Source organism: Carcharhinus amblyrhynchos, chromosome 2 (genome assembly GCF_965287045.1).
Source record: "Carcharhinus amblyrhynchos chromosome 2, sCarAmb.v2.hapA, whole genome shotgun sequence".
Lineage (NCBI taxonomy): Eukaryota > Metazoa > Chordata > Chondrichthyes > Carcharhiniformes > Carcharhinidae > Carcharhinus > Carcharhinus amblyrhynchos.
Genome location: NC_137325.1, coordinates 114,909,474 through 114,924,289, shown reverse-complemented (window position 1 = coordinate 114,924,289; position 14,816 = coordinate 114,909,474). Strand labels below are relative to the sequence as shown.

Here is a 14,816-nt window from a genome sequence, read left to right as displayed (position 1 = left end):
CTGGGTGCCTAATAAACATCATGAAGTGAGCCATTTTTAATGCTAGCAGGCCAGTTCCATGGCATTCACATGCAACTGCAACTGGGGCTGAAAATCTGTTCATTTGGAACTGAATGAATCTGAAGGTTAAAACACAAAAATATAAATCTTACCATGAGGGCTTCGTGCAGGATGTAGGCGATGACTGGTTCACTCATCCTTTCACCTCGTTTTAATAACCCTTTGGCAAGATCGGTCACAGAGCCTCCATTGCACAACTGAAAGAGCAGAAAGTGACTGGTAACAACAGCAATACCATCAACTTACACGTACATTGTGCCTTGAATGGAGAATAACCTCCTAATGGCCTTCATAGAGGTTTAAGGAATACTGGCTGCTGAACCAAAAGAGGAAATGAGTAGGCGACTAGTCAAAAGGTCTAGGTATTAACTTCAATTTGAATTCATGGAATACTTTTAATGTCGTAGAACTTGGCAAAATGCTTCAAAGGAGCTATAATTTAACAAAATCTGATACTGTGATTCATGAGGTGATAATAGGACAACTAATCAAAAGCTTACAACATGGGGGCTTTGAAGAGGGTACAGAAAAAGTTTATCAGGATGTTGCCTGGTATGGAGGGCATTAGTTCTGAGGGGAGGTTGGAGAAATTTAGTTTATTCTCACTGGAACGACAGAGGCTGAAGGGGGACCTGATGGAAATCTACAAGATTATGAGGAGCATGGACAGAATAGATAGTCAGAAGCTTTTTCCCAGGTGGAACAGTCAATTACTAGGGGGCACAGGTTTAAGGTGTGAGAGGCAAGGTTTAAAGGAGATGTACGAGGCAAGTTTTTATACAGAGAGTAGTGGGTGCCTGGAACTCACTGCTGGGTGAGATAGTGGAAGCAGATACGATAGTGAGTTTTAAGGGGCATCTTGACAAATACATGAATAGGATGGGAATAGAGGGATATGGTCCCCGGAAGGGTAGGGGGTTTTAGTTCAGATGGGCAGCATGGTCGGGGCAGGCTTGGAAGGCTCATGGGCCTGTTCCTGTGTTGTAATTTTCTTTGTTCTTAGCTCTTCTTACACTAAAGGGGTCGGTTTTAAGAAACATTTGAGGGCATGAGTTGGAGGGCTTGTTTTATTTATTCTTTCATAGGTTGATGGTGTCACTGGCAAGACCAGCATTTGTTACCCACCCCTCATTACCCTTGAGCTGAGCTGTACCATTTCAGAGGGCAGTTAAGAATCAGTCATGTTGCTGGTGGTCTAGGCCAGACCAACTGAGGATGATAGATTTCCTTCCCCAAAATGGGTTTATACAACAACTGCCGATAATTGTAATAGTCACCATTACTGAGACTTTTAATTCCAGATTTATTCAAGAGACCATGAGGTTTGCCAAGGGAATTCGAGAGCTGAAGGCATGGCCTCCAATGGCGAAAAGCTGGTGGAGACTAGATATCTTGGAGGGTTCTCGGGTTAAAGGAGGCTACAGAGGTAGAGAGGGCTGAGACCATGGGAGGATTTGAAAACAAGTGCCATCATTTTTTTTAAAAAGGAGGATAGAGAAGAAAAGGAGGCAAACGGGATTTAGTTAGCTGCAGGCACAGTTACCAATGGTGGTGTGAAAGGGGAAAAAGGAAGACTTGCTTTTTTAGGTGTCCAGATCACCAACAACCTGTCCTGGTCCCCCCATGCTGAGGCTATAGTTAAGAAGGCCCACCAATGCCTCTACTTTCTCAGAAGAGTAAGGAAATTTGGCATGTCAGCTATGACTCGCACCAACTTTTACAGATGCACCATAGAAAACATTCTTTCTGGTTGTATCACAGCTTGGTATGATTCCTGCTCTGCCCATGACTGCAAGGAACCACAAAGGGTCATGACTGAAGCCCAGTCCATCACACAAACCAATCTCCCATCCATTGACTCTGTCTACACTTCCCACCACCTTGGAAAAGTAGCCAGCATAATTAAGGACCCCATGCACCCCGGACATATTCTCTTCAACTTTCTTCTGTCGCTGAAAAGATACGAAAGTCTGAGGCCATGTACCAACCGACTCAAGAACAGATTCTTCCCTGCTGACATCAGACTTTTGAATGGACCTAACTCAACTAAGTTGACCTCTCTCTACACCCTTGCTATGACTGTAACACTCCATTCTGCACCCTCTCCTTTCCTTTTCTATGAGCAGTATAGCATGCAAGAAACAATACTTTTCACCGTATACTGATACATGTGACAATAATAAAACAAATCAAAAATTTTTATCGGGCTTTTCCAAACATTGAATGTTTCATAAACTCTTTGCAACCAATGAAGTATAGTCGCTGTTTGTAATGTAGAACATGCAGCAGGTAATTAGCGCACAATAATCTCCCACAACAACAATATGTTAATGACCAGACAATCTGCTTTTGTTAAAGCAAAACACTGCAGATGCTGGAGAATTAAAAAAACACAGAAAATGCAGGAAAGGCTCAACAGGTCGGTCAGCCTCTGCGGAGAGAGAAACTGAGTTAACATTTTGAGCCTATAAGACTCTTCTTCAGAACTCTGGTTGTTATGACATTGATTGAGGACAAATAATGGATGAGACATAACTCTCCTGCTCTTCTGCAATATAATGCAATGGGATCTTTTACATCCACCTCATTCTTAAGTGGATGAGGCCTCAGCTTAACATTTCATTCAGACCATCAGAACATTGCATCTCCCAGCACTGCACGAGAGTGCAAGCCTTCATTTTAAGGCAGCATAGATGCCTGGGTAGTCAGAATCAGAGGAACAGAAAGTTTGGGTAGGGGAGTGGTGTTTCAGGGTAGTGTAGGGTAGCGTCAGGGAGGGATTTGGAGGGCTGGCAATGGGGGTAGGGATTGGGGAACAACGAGACTATGGATCAATTTAAAAACAGGAAAAGGATTAGAAATATCAGCCCAAATCTTCAGCCGGTTATGCTGGGGGGATTCTCCAGACACACTTGCTTCCTATCCCCACCTGTGGGTGTCCCGCCGGCATGGAGTGGCATCAATGAGAATTCCCATTGACAATGGCGAGATCAGAGAATTCCACTGCTAGCAAACAATGTGCCACCTCCTACAGGCGGGAAACACGAGGCTGGGAGATTGGAGGAACTTGCCTTTTTTTTAACTCTGTAAATATTCTATTACTTACAAGATACCTTTTTGTAATTCATTCAAATAAATACAATTTATATTTGTTGGAAATTAACCTCCTTTGACAGGTTGAAACAGCTAAAGTCTATATAGAGATGCAAGACATTTAAATATACATAGATATGAACATATTTACATCAGTAATTACATATATGCCAAGGAGGCATGTTAGATCCATGATAATAACATGAAGTATTTATGACAGTGAACAATAATAAAGCAAGCTGATTGTCAGAAAGAGAAATGTAATTTAATGCTTTTAGTGGACCTGCCATTAGATTTGGCAGGGTCATACTGAAGAAGCTCCTTTATAGGCCTGAACAAAATAAAGACAGGGGAGAGCAATTGTTTGGAGAGTTCAAAAATGCTAAGTACTTTCAGTAAGAGGCAGATAATAGGTTCCAAGATCTTTTAATACATTTTAAAATATTGGAAAGTGGTGCAAAAGGTTGTACAATATCCAAAGGTCAGCCAGTGATGAGTATTTAGACAGCTCCATGCAGCTGGTTAGCATTACAGTCAGGCAGGATTGTGGTTCTACCCTGATGTGGGGCAGCAGGCTGAACATAGGAAGATGGGTTCAGTTTATATCATAGACAGCAGGAGCTGCTTTGGAGCTCTCCACACTGCTTTTGCGAAATGTGGTTATACTTCAGTTCTCCTCTCTAAATTAAAAGAAAACGCCTGTGAAAATTTGAAACATTGTCCAGGTAAGCCCTGTTCACAAAAAGCAGGACAAATCCAGTCCAGACAATTACAACCCCATTGAATCATAGAATGCAGAAGAGGCCCCTCGGCCCATTGAGTCTGCACTGACACATGAGGAATGTGATGGAAGAGACTGTTGACTGTGCACTCAAGGGCATTTACTCATCAATACCCTACCCACCAATGCTCAACTGACTTTTGTCAGTGTCACTCGGTTCCTGACCTCATCACACCTTTAGGCAAACATGGCCAGAGGAGCTGAATTCCTGATAAGGTGAAAGAGACTGCCCTTGGCATAAAGACTTTGAAAAGGCCCTTGAAAAATTGATGTCAATGTGAATCAGGGGCAAAATGTTCCACTGATTGGAATCGTATCCAGCATAAATCATTGTGCTTGTAGTTGTTGGAGGTCAATCATCACAACCCCAGGATTTCTCTGCAGGAGTTCCTCAGGGTTGTATCCTGGGCCCAACCACCTTCAGCTGCTTCATCAATGACCTTCCCTCCAACGTAAGATCAAAGATAGCATTGTTTACTGATGATTGCACAATGTTCAGTACCATTCACAGCTACTCAGATACTGAAGCAGTTTGTGCCTGCATACAGCCAGACCTGGATTACTTTCAGGCTTGGATTGATAAATAGAAAGTAACATTCGCACCACAGAAGTGCAAGGTAATGACCATCTCCAACAAGAGAGAATCTAACCATCCCCCGTTGACATTCAAGGACATTACCATCACTGAATTCCCCACCATCAACATCTGGGGTTACCACTGACCAGAATCGCAACTTGCCCAGCCACGAAAACATTGCACATCAGACACTTGGAATTCTGTGCTGAGTAACTCACCTCCTGATTCTCTAAAGCCTATCCACCACCTACAAGGCACAAGTCAGGAGTGTGATGGAATTCTCCCCATTTGCCAGCTCCAACAACATTCAAGAAAGATGACACCATCCAAAACAAAGCAGTGTGTTTGGTCAAATGTCCCATTCACCAGCTTAAACATTCATGCTTTCCACCAACAATGCTCAGAGGCAGCAGTGTGTACCATCTACTGGATGTACCACAGCAATGACACACTTTTCAAACCACCAAGCAGGAACAGAAGACTCCACTCACCATCATTATTTGGAAATCTATTACCATTACTTCATTGTCACTGGGACAAAATCCTGGAACTTCCTCCCTAATAGCACTGTGGGTCTATCGACACCACATGGACTGCAGCGGTTCAATGAGGTAGCTCGCCATCATCTTCTCAAGGGTAATTAGGGATGGGCAACAATTACTGGCCAATAGCTGATGATGCTCACACCCAGAGGACAAACTTGAAAAGCACGCTGCATACTTATTTCACTATATCAGCATTTGCGGTTTTTTTCTGATGTATTTATTTGTATTAGACAGCTTTTTATAAGCAATGCACATTCTAAATGCAAAGCAAAATACTTTCCTTTGTCATTGTTTTTTGTTTACAGTTTTTATAGGCTCTCCCACAAAATTGAAGGGAGAATGTCTGAGACTCCATCCAAAGGTGTAAATCTCAGGGCTGCTCAGTAGCTGGGAAATGAAACGTGGTAAAATGCTTGGGTTAGCTAAAATGGATTTATTATAGGCAAGTCATGTTTAACAAATCTACTAGTGTTTCTCAGAGAAGTGATTAATTGGATGTAGTTTTAGACAATTTTTCATAATGATTTTGTTATCTCACAAGACCCTTGGTAGAAAAATTGTGCATTTTATTGGAAAAAAATGCAGCAGCAAGATTATCACATTGTTTCCTGTCTTTCAACCAAACAGCTTGGGCAAATGTTTGTTATTCAGACTGGAATGGATTTAGGAAACAGAGACTAGGCAAAAATGGGTCTTTTCCTGGTTGTCAGGGTGTGACAAGTGGTGTGCCACGGGAATCAGCGCTGGGGTCTCAATTCTTAACAAATATAATAATTTATATAAATGACTTGGATAAGGGGGCTGAAGGGATGGTTGCTAATTTATTAATGACACGAAGGTAGGCAGGAAAGTAAATTGTGAAGTGGACATAAGGAGGCTACAAATAGACATAGGCTAAGTGAGTGGCAAAAAATCTGATGAATGTCAGTATAATGTGGGCAAATCTGAAGTTCTCCAATTAGACAAGAAGAAATAAAAGCTTATGATCTAAATGATGAGAGATTGCAGTGCTCTGAAATGCAGAGGGTTCTGGGTGTCCTACTATATGAATCACAAAAAGTTAGCGTACAGATACAGCAAGTAATTAAAAGTCAAGTAGGCTAACACTTAGAGAAGTTACTGTGGAAATCCTCTAATTGCCACACTCCGGCCCCTGTTCGGGTACACTGAGGGAGGATTTAGCGTGGCCAATGCATCTAACCAGCACGTCTTTCAGACTGCAGGAGGAAACCAGAACATCCAGAGGAAACCCTCGCAGACATGGGGAGAATGTGCAACACAGACAGCGGCCCAAGCTGGGAATCAAACCTGGGTACCTGGTGCTGTGAGCCAGCAGTGCTAACCATTGTAGCACCCAGAAAACAATCATAATGTTGTGGTTTACTATGAGAAGAATTGGTTACAAAAGTCGGGAGGTTATGTTTCAGTTGTAAAAAGCATTGGTGCAAACATATCTGGAGTAGTATATACAGTACTGGTCCCCTTTATTTAAAGAAATATGTCTATCTGTTAGAAATACTTCAGAAAAGGTTTACTAGACTAATACCAGGAATGGGCAGGTTGTCTTATGAGGAAAGGTTGGAAAGGTTAGGTTTTTATCCATTGGTGATCAGAAGAGTAAGAGGCGACTTGATCAAAACCTTTCAGATCATGAGGGGCATTGACAGGGTGGCTGTGGAGAGGATGTTTCCACTTGTTGAAGAATCTGGAACTAGAGGTCACTGTTTAAAAATAAAAGGTCACTTATTTAAGACAGAGATGAGGAGAATTTGTTTTCTGTCAGAGAGTGGTGGGTCTTTGGATGTCTCTTCTGCAAAAGGCAGTGGAAACAGTGTTTTTGAATATTTGTAAGGCGGATGTAGATTGATTCTTGATTAAGAAGGGCGTGAAAGGTTATCGGGGATAGGCAGGAATACGGAGCGGAGGTTAAAATTAGATCAGCCATGATCTTATTGAATAGCAGAGCAAATTCAAAGGATCAAGTGGCCTGCTCCTGCTCCTAATTTGTATGTCCATATGCAGACCTAGTGTACCTTCAGGTATCAGCGCTGCAGCCAACTTTGTTTTTAGAAGATTTGAACTCAGATGTAGGGAACATAGTCTCAAAGTTTTGCTACACCTCCTAAAATCAGGGCTTTGGCAAAGAAGGAACAACATTGTGAAAGATCTCAGAAAGACATGAAGAAATTAATAGAGCAGGGAGACAGATAGCAGATGTAATTAAGGATGGAGAAGTGTGAGGTGATTCATTTGATAAGAACAAAGTGAAGAATGGAAGTATACACTTTCTGAAAGGACACTAAAGAATGTAATTAAACAGACCGTACAAGTGCACAATTAGCTGAAAATACAAGTGCAATTAGATTAAACTATTAAAAAGAAAATCAATACAATTCGGTACTATGTAAAATGTAAAGGACTGGTTTAACACTACCCATACCCAACGGAAACTGGATACGTTTCTGGATACTTTTGAGGCTGTATCTGGAAGAAGAGTATGCATAGATGGACATTCATCTTCCAAGTTAGCTAAGTCTGCGGTCTCTGGGACCAGTCGGACAGGAGGGAGTAGGCTCATGATTTGCCACCTGTGTGGCACATTTCGGCTCTGAGAGGCAGGCTATCTGCTATCTATAATGCCACTGGCAAAACAGCATGGTGGCCAGAGGGCCTCACTTTGCCTTCTTAGTCCATACCCAAAGGCTCCATAAAATTCCAACCAATATTCCAGCTGTGGCCTAGCCAAAGTTTTTCAATTCATCCCTATTTCTTTCTGCTGTCCTCCGCTTCGTTGTCTTGAAGAGATTTCTGTAGCTTTTCAACTCCAATTAAGTACTAAATTACTGACATTTTCTTTTCTACTTGTCAATGTTTAGAGTTCTTTTTGTTCTTGCAATTTCAAGCACCTCTTCCTTTGTCTTATGATGAGCACGTTGAATTTTTAGCATACATCTTTCATAGGCTTTTATTACCTTGTACAGATCTTGACTTATTGTCTAGGTTTCTGAGGCAGAATGATGGCACAATGGTTAGCACTGCTGCCTCACAGCACCAGGGACTTGGGTTCAATTCCTGGCTTGGATCACTATCCGTGTGGATAGAGGATGACTGTAATGTGACACTTTTATGCAACTTTACTTCATCAGATAATACTGAAACAACTGCCCCAGTATCTACCTTATAGGCTATCAGCTTCTACTATAATGCAATGTTCCAATAATTATTTTTCAGCTTCACTAAATTCTCCCAAGAGGTTGTTTGTTCTTTTTGTGGTTCTTCCACTTCCTGGATTTTTTTTTCTGCGATCTCTTTCTTCCTGTCCGCAACGGGAACATTAGATCTGCAGACAATTTTGGAAGTTAGCTGATCTCAGATGGGGTAACAGTTCAATTGGCCTTGGTAGCTTTGAGCATTGGAGGAAAACATTATGCTGCCTCATGGCTGACCAGATCCAGTGAACCCTCACTTCTCACCTGTTTTGTAAAATGATGTGTGACTCAAGATCCAGATTCACAACTTAAGAATGGGCATTCGGGTAAGTGACTAAAACCTCTGAAACTGCACTCTTGGCAACTTCAGAAAACTGGAAAGAAAATATGGGTCTTTAAAATGTTTACTGAACTCCATAGTGATAACTTTATTTCAGGAGTTTTTCTTTATTTAAGTAATCTATGAAGAAATATTACTCATTCTGATTCTTATGAGAGGCATCATTCATATTGCAGTCATGATTTTTATGACTGTATCACTTCAGTGAATGAACACAGATAACAGATCGTCAATGTCTTTCTGGTCCACTTGCTGCTAGTGGGGAATCCAATTTACTTTTCTCCCAAATTTTTCTGTTCCTCTTCCGCAGTTACTGATTATTGCTGTGATATGGTTCCACGGGGACCAGTATATAGTTGAGAACTGGACACACTTACACAAACCTGCCACTGGCTGCCCTCGGGCACCTCGCCCAGCCAATCAGTCATCATTAGTGAGACTAAAGACTGAGTGTCACCAAGTTATTCAATCCCCGGTGCCTCACAACCAATCTGTTTAAGGTGTGAGTGCTCATTCATAGATAGTTTCCATTTCCAGCAGGATAGTAATGAGACAGTATAATGGGACTTGCCCGGGCAGGGGAGGGTGAGGGTGACAAAGGGTTAAGTGGCACTAGCAGATTGGCGACACGTCTGATTTCCCTTCTCATTGACTTCAATGCCTGTTTTATGCCACTGCTGAAAACAAAGGACTTAGAATCATAGAACCAGAGAATCCCTACAGTGCACAAGGAGGCCACTCCGGCCACTGAACCTGCGCTGACAACAATCCAACCCAGGCCCTATCCCCCGAACCCCACTTTACCCTGTCAATCCCCCTGACACTAAGGAGCAATTTACCATGGCCAATCATCAAATTCCTATAGTACAGAAGGAAGCCATTCAGCCTATCTAGTCTGACCACAATCCCACCCAAGCCCTATTCCCGTAATACCACACATTTACCATGCTAATTCTCCTGACACTAATGTCAATTTAGCATAGCCAATCACCCTAACACACACATCTTAGGACTGTGGAAGGAAACAGGAGCACCCAGAGGAAACCGACAGGGAAAACGTGCAAAATCCACACAGGGACCCAAGGCTGGAATTGAACCTGGGCCTCTGGCGCTGTGAGGCAGCAGTGCTAACCACAGTGCCACCGTACCAGTTTTCCAAGGTGCTTTGCACACTCACGTGCAAAAAAAAATGCTTTCTTTCATGGCTTTCCAAAGTGCTTTGCAGCCAATAAAATGCTATTGAAGTGTACTCACCGTAGTAATTTAAGAGACATTGCAGCCAATTTGTGCACAGCAAACTCTCAAGCAATGTGATAATGACTAGATAATCCTCTTTGTGATGTTAAACAAAGGATAAACATTGGCCAATGCACCTGGGGACTCCTTTGATCTTTCTGAGATAGTGCCATTAGACCTTATTTATATCTATTTGAGATAGCACATGGAACCCTAACTTTAACATTTCATCTGAAAGCCAGCACCTCTGACTGTGCAGCACTCCCTCAATACTGCACTGGACTGTCAGCCTAGATCACATAATTGTTACAGCACTGAAGGAGGTCATTTGACCAGTCTGCTCATTCTCTGAAGGAGCAATTCCCTCCCGGTATCATTCTCCTGCCTTCTTCCCATAACCCTGCAAATTCCTCCTTTTCAAAGAGTCATCCAATTCCCTCTTGAATATCTCAGTTGGACCTGCCTTCACCACACTCTCAGGCAGTGCAGATCCCAAGCACTCACTGCATGAAAAAGTTTTGCCATTTTTTATTCATTTACAAAATGTGTGCATCACTGGCTGGCCAGCATTTATTGCCCATCCATAGTTGCCTTTAAGAAGATGGTGGGGAGCTGCCTTCTCAAACCACTGCATTCCCTAAAGTCTGGGTGCATCCCTGTACTGTTCGGGAGAGAGTTCCAGGACCCAGTGACGTGAAGGAATGGCAATATATTTCCAAGTCAGGTGGTCAGTGACTTGGAGGAGAACCTCCAGGTGGTGGTATTTCCAGGCCCTTGTCCTTCTAGATGGTCATGGTTTGGAATGTGCTGCCTAAGGAACTTTGGGGAGTTCCTGCAGTGTATCTCGTAATGGTACATACAGCTGCCACTGTGCATCAGTGATGGAGGGTTTGAATATTTGCAGAATGAAAAGTTTAAGTTTAAAAGTCACAAGTAGGCTTACATTAACACTGCAATGAAATTACTGTGAAAATCCTCTAGTCACCCTACTTTGGCACCTGTTTAGGTACACTGAGGGAGAATTTAGCATGGCCAACCCACCTAACCAGCACGTCTTTTGGACCGTGGGAGGAAACCAGAGCACCCAGAGGAAACCCATGCAGACACGGGGAGAATGTGCAGATTCCACACTGAGAGTGACAAGATTCAAACCCAGGTCCCTGATGCTGTGAGGCAGCAGTGCTAATTTCTGTGCCCACCATGTCACCCATATGATTAATTGGGTTAGATACTGAAAGGGCCCTTGACCTCTGTGAAACATCTAATAGTCCAACATATATGTAGAAGGGCATACAGAAATCCTTGGGGTTTTGAAGACTACTACAACAAAGTGGACTAGTTTAGAATAGAGGTCACAGTGTGCCTTATATACACCATAAGGAATCACAAAAATACCTATAATATATCATGCAAAGGCACTATCTGCATTGACACATATATAATTATTGGTAGAGAATTTTGAATAAGTATTGTAGATAGGAAGGAGTAGCAATCAAGCAGGGTGCTTTGAACAGGATGGCATCAAATCTCTTGAGTGTAGTTGGAGCTGCATTTATCCAGGCAAGTTCCACCACACTCCTGAAAAGTGCCTTATTAATGGTGGTCATTAATAAGGCTTTGGAGTTTCAAGACGTGAGTTACCTGCTGCAGAATTCCCAGACTCTGACCTGTCCTGCTAGCCTCAGTATTTAGATGGCTAGTCCAGTTCATTTTCTGGTCAATGGTCATCCCCAGGATGTTGATGGTGGGAGATTCAGTGTTGGTAACACCACCAACACTGGTTAGATCCTCTCATGTTGGAGTGTTCATGGCCTGGCATTTGTGTGACATGAATGGTAGGCATGTCACCTTTGCTTCTGTTGCCAAGTATTTAAACCAGTGCCCTCAGGTTTCGATCCTTCAACTGCTGGGAACAGTTTCCCCCTGTCTACTCTTTTCCAGAAACCTCTTGGTTTTGAATACCTCTGTCAAATCTCTTCTCCATTTTCAGTTCTTCAAGAAAAACATCCCTAACATCCCCAAACTATTGACATAACTGCTCCCTGAAAAACATCCTCATTCATGGAGTCTTTCTCATTTGTCTCTCTGCACCATCATTCACATCCTGCATAAAATGTAGCTTCTAGAGATTAGCTGCCAACCTCTTCTCATAGCTCTCTCCACTTATGCTATTTGCTTTATCAATTCCACTCTGAATCATTCTATATTCAGCCCGCTTCTTGATTGTATTGTCCACCTGATATCTTCTTCATCTTTATCTCTACTTCTTCCACCATACAGGGAGCTCTGGATTTATTTGTCTTGCCTTTCATCTTGCTGTGCCTGAACTATCTCTTTTTAAAGGCAATCCTTCAGTTACAGCTTTGCCTGCCAATCTTTATTTCCAATTGACCTGGGCCAGATCCATTTTTAACTATCCCCCTTTCTTCTTACACTGGATTATTATTTTTCTATACTTAACCTAAACCTTATGGTCACTGGCTCCTAATTGTTCCCCTACTGCCATTTGATCCACCTGGTCCACTCTCATTCCCAAGAACAAGGTTTAGCAATGACGTTTTGTGCTCAAATCCTGGAGGGGAACTTGAACAGAAGTGTTAGTGAGCAATCACTTTGGGATAAGCAACCAGAATTCCAATGGTTTTAAGATGGCTATGGAGAACAATAGGTCTGGCCCAAAAGTTAAAATTCTAAATTAGGCCAAGGAGATTTTGATGGTATCAGATAGGAACTTTCAAAAAATAATTGAGGGAGTCTGTTGGCAGGCAAAGGGATGTCTGGTAAGTGGGTGCCTTCCAAAAGTGTGCTAACTAGAGTTCAGGGTAAGCACATTCTTCTGAGAGTGAAGGGCAAGGCTGGTAGAAGTAGGGAACCCTGGATGACTTGAGATATTGAGGCCCTGGTCAAGAAGAAGGAGGAGGCACATGACAGGTATAGGCAGCTGAGATCAAATGGATCCGTTGAAGAGTATAGAGGGTGTAAGAGTAGAATTAAGAGAGAAATCAGGAGGATAACAAGGAGACACAAGATTTCTTTGCCAGATAAGGCAAAGGAGAATGCAAAGAGCTTCTACAAAGGGCAAAAGTTTAACTAAGGAGAGAGTAGGGCCTCTTAAGGACCAATAAGGTCATCTATCTACGGAACCATAAGAGATGGGTGAGATCCTAAATGAATATTTCTCACCAGTATTTACTGTTGAGAAAGGAATGGATGTTAGGGGACTTGGGGAAATACATAGTGATGTCATGAGGAGCGTACACATAACAGAGAAGGTGGTGCTGGAAGTCTTAAAGTGCATCAAGAAAGATAAATCCCTGGGACCTGACGAAGTTTATCCCAGGACGTTATGGGAGGCTAGGAAGAAAATTATGGGCCAGATTTTACCAGTTGGAGGTTAGGGGCCGGATCTGGACGTAAAACGGATCCGAGCTCGGAATCCTCGTTCCAGTGTGCCCATACGCATTTTGCCAACTCCGGTCCGGTCTGTGCTGTGGGCAGGGCTTATTGCTGCCAGAACAATTGGAGCTCTGAACTGTGCACGCGCAATTCAAAAAAAATCTGAAACAGTGCACCCGGGCACGAAAGAGAAAAACAGAGAGAGCTGAGAGGAAGAGGGGGGGTGGAATGAGTCACGATCGGACCCCTCACAGGAGGCAGGCTCCCCCTCGGCAGAGCACACTCCTAGCGTACCTGGATTGCTGCTCTCCCTCCACCACTTCTGACCTGCACTCATTGATGTGGAGATGCTGGCGTTGGACTGGGGTAAGCACAGTAAGAAGCCTCACAACACCAGGTTAAAGTCCTCTTGGAGTTTCTCGCAAGTCCACCCTCCACCTTCCCCCCAACCCCCCCAATCCTCCACCACCATCCCCCCCAACCACAGATCCATCTGAGCAACGCCCCCCCCCCTCCTCTGGCAGACACTAGTGGAAGGCCAGGAAGGTGCTGCAAGCTGTCCAACAAGTGCAGTAAGAAGTCTCACAACACCAGGTTAAACTCCAAGAGGACTTTAACCTGGTGATATGAGACTTCTTACTGTGTTTACCCCAATCCAACCCCGGCATCTCCTCAACAATGAATGCAGGTCAAAAGGATGGTGGAGTGAGGGCAGCAATCCAGGTAGGTTGGGGATGTGCTCTGCCGAGGGGGGGCCTGCCTCCCAGGGGGGTCTGATCGCAGGGAGGAGGGGTCCTCCCGTGGTGGGGGGGTTCTGACCATGGTGGGGGGGGCAGTCTGCCTGGGGGGGCCTGCCTCCCAGGGGGTTCTGACCGTGGGGGTGGGAGTCTGCTGGGGGGGGGGGGGTCTGCCTCGCAGGGGGTTCGGATCGCAGGGGGGCGTGTTTGCTGTGGTGGTTGGCAGGGTTCTGCGGAGGGTGTTCGAGAAGGATGGACTTCGGAGGTTCCCCTGCAGAATAGGAATCCGCTTCTGATTTTTATTCTGCAGGTTGGTAACAGCGCGGATATGGAACGGATCCGAAGACGGTAAAATGGGATTTGGCAGTAGAGTTAGGCGCGCGGTTCATTAAGTCAATTTAAATGCATGCTAATTATTATTAAACGAGAAAGAATGCAGAAGAGATTTATTAGGATGCTACCGGGACTTGATGGTTTGAATTATAAGGAGAGGCTGGATAGACTGGGACGTTTTTCTCTGGAGCGTAAGAGGCTTTGGGATGATCTAATAGAGGCCTATAAAATAATGAGGGGTATAGATTAGCACAATAGTTAATGTTTTTTCCCAAAGGTACAGGAGTCTTAGACTAGAGGGCATAGGTTTAAGGTGAGAAGGGAGAGATACAAAAAAGTTCACAGGGGTAATTGTTTCACACAGAGGGTGCTGAGTGTCTGGAATGAGCTGCCACAGGTAGTAGTAGAAGGGGGTACAATTTACTCTTTTCAAAGGCATTCAGACAGCTGCATGGGTAAGATGGGTAGAGAGGGATATGAGCCAAATTTGGGCAATTGGGACCAGCTTA

The 14,816-nt window shown here is 43.6% G+C and overlaps 1 protein-coding gene across 5 annotated transcripts in view; it reads right to left on the bottom strand.

Moving 5' to 3' along the window:
* The window catches only part of myo3a (myosin IIIA), a 335,886-nt gene that overhangs the window by 274,739 nt on the left and 46,331 nt on the right, over positions 1-14,816 (bottom strand). For all 5 annotated transcript variants that reach the window (XM_080211403.1, XM_080211422.1, XM_080211413.1 and 2 more), the window contains exon 4: positions 153-257. In XM_080211403.1, the coding sequence (XP_080067529.1) occupies positions 153-257 (105 nt within the window). The remainder of the gene's footprint in view (positions 1-152; positions 258-14,816) is intronic.